This window comes from Salvelinus fontinalis, chromosome 39 (assembly GCF_029448725.1).
Source record: "Salvelinus fontinalis isolate EN_2023a chromosome 39, ASM2944872v1, whole genome shotgun sequence".
Taxonomy (NCBI): domain Eukaryota; kingdom Metazoa; phylum Chordata; class Actinopteri; order Salmoniformes; family Salmonidae; genus Salvelinus; species Salvelinus fontinalis.
In genome coordinates, this window is record NC_074703.1 from 12,181,804 (window position 1) to 12,188,785 (window position 6,982).

General features: G+C 41.2%; 1 protein-coding gene across 2 annotated transcripts; it reads left to right on the top strand.

Moving 5' to 3' along the window:
- The first annotated feature begins 4 nt into the window (after positions 1 to 4).
- On the top strand, positions 5 to 6,731 carry LOC129838938 (zinc finger protein ZFMSA12A-like). Of its 2 annotated transcripts, none has more exons than XM_055906211.1 (9): positions 5 to 156; positions 990 to 1,192; positions 1,298 to 1,387; positions 1,908 to 2,003; positions 2,462 to 2,572; positions 2,684 to 2,807; positions 3,110 to 3,320; positions 4,548 to 4,597; positions 4,721 to 6,731. In XM_055906211.1, the coding sequence occupies exons 1-9, from the start codon at positions 99 to 101 to the stop codon at positions 5,833 to 5,835; spliced, it is 2,058 nt and encodes a 685-aa protein (XP_055762186.1). In that variant the 5' UTR covers positions 5 to 98; the 3' UTR covers positions 5,836 to 6,731. The 2 variants fall into 2 exon arrangements, with proteins under 2 accessions (XP_055762186.1, XP_055762187.1); XM_055906212.1 differs by having other exon boundaries at positions 1,064 to 1,192.
- The last annotated feature ends 251 nt before the right edge of the window (positions 6,732 to 6,982 follow it).

The window sequence follows — 6,982 nt, forward strand, 5'->3', positions numbered from 1 at the left end:
TTTGGACACTGATGTTAAAATAGTACTTGGTGGCAAAGGTTTCACATCCTCTTTTATGGTGGTAACGTTAGCTAGCTAGATTTACTTTCTACTGTCTCATGCGGCGCTCACTAGCTAAAGTAGCTAAGATATTGATTGGCACATGGGCCATAATGGGTATGTATACGGTATTCGTGGTAACTTGCAAGATAGAAAACAATATTGTGTGTTTGCTAGCTAGCTTTCTAACCTAGGTGGGCGTAATAACCAGGTCGCTAGCTAGCTATGACCAGGGTCGTATAATAGCAAACCGTAGCTAAACGTTTTGCAACGGAACATGTAAACGAGCGTTTCTAATTGGACAAATTCGGGTCTTCGCTCCATGTTTCGGGTCAGTATTCTAGCATTTGGTGGCTAGTGAAAACGACCCTGACGTCAAGGAAGTAGCCGTCTATCTAGCTAGCTATTGTGCGGTTTCTAGCAAAACCTCTTGAATATCTAACGTTAGCTAGCTGTGCCATTCGATATTTTTAAGCAATAAGACCGAGCGGGTGTGGTTTATGGCCAAGATACCACGGCTAAGGGCTGGTCACGACGCAACGCGGAGTGCCTGGATACAGAGCATTGCCGTTCTATATTGGCAATATACCACAAACCCCCGAGGTGTCTTATTGCTATTATAAACTGGTTTCCAACGTAATTAGAGCAGTAAAAATACATATTTTGTCATACCCGTGGTATACGGTCTGATATACCACGGCTGTCAGCCAATCAGCATTAAGGGTTCAAACCACCCCGTTTATAATATGTTATTGACTAGCTAGCTAGCTATTATTATGTTATTGAGTGTCCACATGCAAATTCGGTGCAGGCTATTGTCTGCTGGGATTGTTATGACATTTGTTATGACAATGTTATTATGACATAACGGTAGCTAAGATATGCATAGCTAAACGTAATTGATTTAGCTAGCCATCTAACAGTAACACACTGTGCTTTTCACATTATAGATTCCCCCATCCCTCTCTCCTCCCTGCGCCTTTTGGTTCCACCTCTACGACTGATGTCTGCATTTATGTGGCAGGTATCACAACAGAGGGCCATTAAGCACTATGGGAAATTAGAGGAGTTTGTGACCGTGGTAACACAAACTGTCCCAGAACTTATGACTGACAGACAGAGGACCCTCCTTATTTTGGGGCTGAGAGCAAGGGTAAGGAATTCTGTCTAATCTTTCATACAGGATCACTTCAATTGGTGAAGAACAGAGAATAGTTTTATGCAAAGAATTCGAACTCCATCACCACTTTTCTTGCAGGTAACTTTGGGGCGATTTTCTGCTGAACACCCTGTCAGCCTCCAAACCCTCCTTTTTTCTATAAAGTCTTCTCAACTTGCACAGGTTCAGGTTGGTAAATCAAATGTCATAGTACAATGCCAAGATTTTAACTTTTTTCCCCCTGCTGGACACTTACATGAGAATTAGAGAATGCCTCCCGGGTGGAGCAGTGGTCTAGGGCACTGCATCGCAGTGCTAGCTGCGCCACCAGAGTCTCTGGGTTCGCGCCCAGGCTCTGTCGCAGCCGGCCGCAACCGGGAGGTCCGTGGGGCGACGCACAATTGGCATAGCGTCGTCCGGGTTAGGGAGGGTTTGGCCGGTAGGGATATCCTTGTCTCAGTATGTAAAAGGTAATGAAATGTAAAAAAATTAATAAAATGTATGCACTCTACTGTAAGTCGCTCTGGATAAGAGCGTCTGCTAAATGACTAAAATGTAAATGTAATTAACACCCTGATAATTCAGCCACATTAAAATCAAGAGCTTAATTTTGTTGGTATGGACAGTTGTGTGCCATTTGTCACCCCCTTTAACACCAAGTCTAAAAATGACCATCTGGTTTCGGTGTGTTTTCCACGGTGTTTTACAGTCCTATGATGCAGGCATGGAATCACCTGAAGCTAACTTTGCCAAGCTCACCCAAAGCTTGATTACAGACCCAGTTGAGCGTGAACACTTCGTTCAAGTAAGTAGCTGTTCATGTCAAGCTTGTCTTGAACCTGTTTTAGTTTAACATTTTCTTTAGCCTGACTCAACCTAATAATAATTTATTTTGCTTATATAGCACTTCTCATTACAAAATAGAATCTCGAAACGCTTCAAAAGCAAAACAAACCGGCACAACAAATAATCAAAATGGAAAGTGAATGGTGTCTAGTCCGCTTCAGATAGTTGAGGCAGTTTGGAAAGGCAGTCTCTGCCATATGGCTTGACTGGATCGATGGTACAGCCAGGGAGAACCTATTATTAATGTCCTTGAAAAATTGCATTTTGTTATATGATAAGTCATAACTAGTAGACCCTGGCAAAAGAGAAGAAAAGACTTGGCACCCAAAGTAGGATCATGCAGGGTCTTCCAACCAATCATTAAGTAGGCTAACCGTTTTCCTTTTGCATTATCTCGCTGACTCTCCATCTTTTCAGGTGGTGTTCCTTGAGGAATTCAGACCTGATTTTGACAAAGCGCTTCAGGAACTGGTCTGTGACTTCCTCACTCGGCTGGAAGAGCTGCTTACACTGCCAGATTTTAAGCAGGTACAGAAATCACTTTCGTAAGACAGTCTTGAGAGAACAGCATTCAAATTAATAACTGTAGTTGGCCTGGAATCTATTTTGGCATTTTATTTGTGTCCCTCTTTTCCCTAGACTGCATTGTTGCTGAGTGCTGGCTCCTCTGGCCTAGATGAATGCCTGCAGTCTTTCTCTCACTCAGAAGATCTCCAGTTTCTGCTCCAGAATTACAAACAATGCAGAACTTTGTACACAAACAGTAAGTTCATAGAAAATGACTCTCTTTTTTTCCCACATCATTTTAGCACCACATGGTCAGATAAGGTTTATTGATGTAACAACTGCATCTGAGGATCATAATCTGATTTATGTGCAGGAACTTCCTCTCACCATGTTCCTTACCTTTCTTGTTAATTTTAAAGGGATTTAAACTTGGATGGATTAGCCAAATAATAAACAATTTGACAGATTAAAATGTAAATTATGGATATGAGATAAGTATTCAGAACAGCCTGGCAGATATGACATTTCTTTTTAACGTATTTGTTTTTGTCTGTGCAGTTTCCTCCTCTGACATTCCTCAGGAATCAGATATTGAATCCGATGCCTTCCCTGACCAGTTAAACCGTACAAATCTGGACACTGGTGTGGCTATGAGGACAGCACATTTAGTGGCAATGGGGAGCACAAGAGATATTATAGGCTGCGATGAAACGTGTGATGAAGCGAATGAAGATGACATAGATGTAGAGGACGAGTCAGCACAGAAAAGGTACAGTGCCTTCAGAAAGTATTCACACCCCTTGACTCTTTCCAAATTTAGTTGTTACAGCCTGAATTTAAAATTGATTCCATTTAGATGTTTTGTCACTGGCCTACACACAATACCTTACAAGTGAAATTATGTTTTTAGAAATGTTTACAAATGAAAAGCTGAAATGTCTTGAGTCAATAAGTATTCAACCCCTTTTTTATGGCAAGCCTAAATAAGTTCAGGAGTAAATATTTGCTTAACAAGTCACATAAGAAGTTGAATGGACTCACTCTGTGTGCAATAAGTGTTGAACATTATTTTTCAATGACTACCTCATCTCTGTACCCCACACATACAATTATCTGTTCGGTCCCTCAGTGAATTTCAAACACAAATTCAACCACAAAGACCAGGGAGGTTTTCCAATGCTTCACAAAGAAAGGCAACTGTTGGTAGATGGTTCCAAATAAATTAAAAGACAGACATTGAATAGCCCTTTGAGCATGGTGAAGTTACTAATTATACTTTAGATCGTGTATCAATACACCCAGTCACTACAAAGATACAGGCGTCCACTCAGTTGCTGGAGAGGAAGAAAACTGCTCAGGGATTTCACCATGAGGCCAATGGTGAATATAAAACGGTTAGAGTTTAATGGCTGTGATAGGAGAAAACTGGGGATGGACAACAACATTGTAGTTACTCTATAATACTAACCTGATTGACAGAGTGAAAAGAAGGAAGCCTGTACAGAATAACAAATATTCCAAAACATGCATCATGCTTGGCCTCCTGAATGGCGCAGCAGTCTAAGGCAATGCATTGCAGTGCTAGAGGCGTCACTAGAGACCCGGGTTCGATGTTCCAGAGTGGCCGAGTTACAGTTTTGACTTACAGCTGTAATCAGTGCTAAAGGTGCTTCTACAAAGTATTGACTCAGGGGTGTGAATACTTATGTTAATTAATTATTTCTGTATATCATTTAATACATTTGCAAACATTTCTAAAAACATGTTTTCACTTTGTCATTATGGGGTATTGTGTGTAGATGGGTGAGAATTGTTTTTATTTAATCCATTTTAAATTCAGGATGTAACAACAAAATGTGGAATAAGTCAAGTGGTGTGAAAACTTTGAGACACTGTATGTGAGAATTCATTTTTGCATTTTTGTTGATTGAAACAACTTTACCACTTGACTTAGTAATGGTCATCAATTTGCATTTCTGTTTTGTGCCTTTCACAGGGCTGGTTCTGGTCTTTCTCCTACCAGTGTCATGCAAGGTGGGGATACAGGTGAGACCTCACAAACTTTTTGTCAAGTACATTTACCCTTTGGATAGCCTCAGCTGACCATTGTGGGGCAATGGTAGGGGAAACTTCCTCATGAGTTCAATATTTGTATTCATTTTTCCGCAGACACCGTTGCAGGGGTATCGTTTCAGGTGTTGACTCCCCTTTCTTCAGCTTCAAATGAGTGTGCCCCATCTACTTCCAATTCATCACACATGAACATTTTCCACCAGTGTCCTCAGTGTGGGAAGTGCTTTAATTATCAGTCTCAACTTGTCCAACACCAGCAAATTCACTGTGGGGATAATCCATACAAGTGCTCCAACTGCGGGAATAGATTCAAATTCTTTACAAGTCTGTCAAATCATAAGAGGATGCAATGTGTGGGCACTGCCTTTAGCTGCCTGAAGTGCTGGAGAGAGTTTGGTTCTCTGCGTGAGAAATTGAGACACCAGTGTCCACACAACGAGTCCATGTTCATCTGTCCACAGAGCGGGAAGAGTTTTAAGACATCACCACAATATCCATTCCAGTGTCGTCACTGTGCAAGGAGCTTTCCCGAATCGAATCAACTGGATGCCCACGAAAAAAGTCACAGTGTCGTCCAAACGCTCGACTGTCACAAATGTGGAATGACCTTCAGCAACTTGCCCAGTCTAGTGCACCACGTGGAAGCCCACAAGAGGTCGGATCTGAGGCCATCGTCGCATCTTCCAAAAAAGAAAGGATTGCAACTTCCGAGAACACATCATTGTCACCAATGTGGAAAGTCCTTCGTAACAAACCGTCGCCTCAAGGATCACATGCGTACTCATATGAATTATCGTCCCTTTTCCTGCTCCTACTGTGGTAAATGTTTCACTCAGAAAGGTAATCTCACTGTGCACATAAGGCTCCACACAGGGGAGAGACCCTACATGTGCTCTGTGTGTGGGAAGGCGTTTCCATCAGGAGGGGATCTGCAGGTACACCAGCGCTTTCACACTGGGGAGAGACCTTACCAATGCAAAGAGTGTGACAAACGTTTTTTTAAGTCAAGCCATTTAGTCGTCCACATGCGTGGGCATAGGGGAGAGCGTCCCTACACTTGTAATGAATGTGGAAGGGGTTTTATCCGGAGAACTTGCTTAAAAAAACATTTGCTAGTTCATTCAGGGGAGAGGCCATATTCATGTCTTCGTTGCCCGAATACTTACAAACGCAGTTCACACCTGAACTATCACATGAAGAAAAATCATTGAAAGTTGTGTGTATTTACAATATGCTTTTTTTGGTAGAGCTTTTGTAATAGTGGCATTAGTGGAGATGCAGGAAGTACACCCAGTACCAAACTAATTTATCATATCCTCAACACTTTAAAGCCTTGTTTCCCAGTTCAAGTGGAAGTTCAGTAATTTACAGCTTGACGATTCCTCACCCTTTAAGTAGTCTATGGGCCAGGAGACACTGTAATCTGTGCTTCAGTTTTCTTTAAACAGACACTACAAACTAACAAGCTAACTTGAGCCCCCACTAGCTGAGAATCAATTTAAGTGATATGGGGCAACCATGAAATTTAAAACAAATTGCTAAATTACCTTATGCTAATGTAAAACCAATAATATTTGATTTATTTCTGGTGATTTGGCTATTACGTTTAGAACAATTGCATAATTGACCCTATCACTCCCTTTGATTTGTAGTTAGCTGTGTTTAAAATTAGCTTAAGTTTGTAGTGGCTACTTAAAGAAGACTGAACCATAGATTACAGGTTTTCCTGGCCCTACTTTCAAGGTGATGAACTATCTAACATTAAGTTGTTAAATAGTGAACTTGCCCTTTTTAAAAATCACTCTGCATAATAGTCGAGGATGAAAACCAGGGGAGTGGCTTATGTACATATTGAGGCTGTTCCTTCTATTTGTTTCTGTAATGTTATATGGAGTTTTGGTGAAACTGTTTAAATGTTCAGCACCTGGATTTATTTCCATGGTGATTTAGTGTTCTGTTGAATGCAGTATAATCGGCAGAATCTACTCTTCTGTAATTGAGTTATGCATTCATATATCAATAAACATATCCATCTAAAAATGCCAACCGTTTAGCCTTTGTGTAAACATTGTGTCATTCCAAAACAATAAAGTAGATGAATGATTGAGTCAAGCGTTTTCATAATCATTACATGCTGGTGTGCTCCCATCTGGCACTGGCTTACAGGGTTATCGTACAGGTGACTGTTCAGAATTGGGACGGGACTGCCCTAGATGTCTTGGTTGGACCAGAGGACGCCAGAGGGCCCCCGACTGTGCTTCGTGAAATCAAACAAGCCAAAGCTCAGAATGATGGGTAACTGCCAATATACAGGAAACACTTGAGTAAATGAGGGATACAAAGTATATTGAAAGCAGT

What these genes read in the sequence shown, in the direction of transcription:
- LOC129838938 (XM_055906211.1), top strand. Translation starts at nt 99, where the DNA reads ATGCGGCGCTCACTAGCTAAAGTAGCTAAGATATTGATTGGCACATGG. An exon ending in CAGAACTTTGTACACAAACA is followed by an intron (nt 2,808 to 3,109) that starts GTAAGTTCATAG and finishes TTGTCTGTGCAG; the next exon opens with TTTCCTCCTCTGACATTCCT. An exon ending in GACGAGTCAGCACAGAAAAG is followed by an intron (nt 3,321 to 4,547) that starts GTACAGTGCCTT and finishes TGCCTTTCACAG; the next exon opens with GGCTGGTTCTGGTCTTTCTC.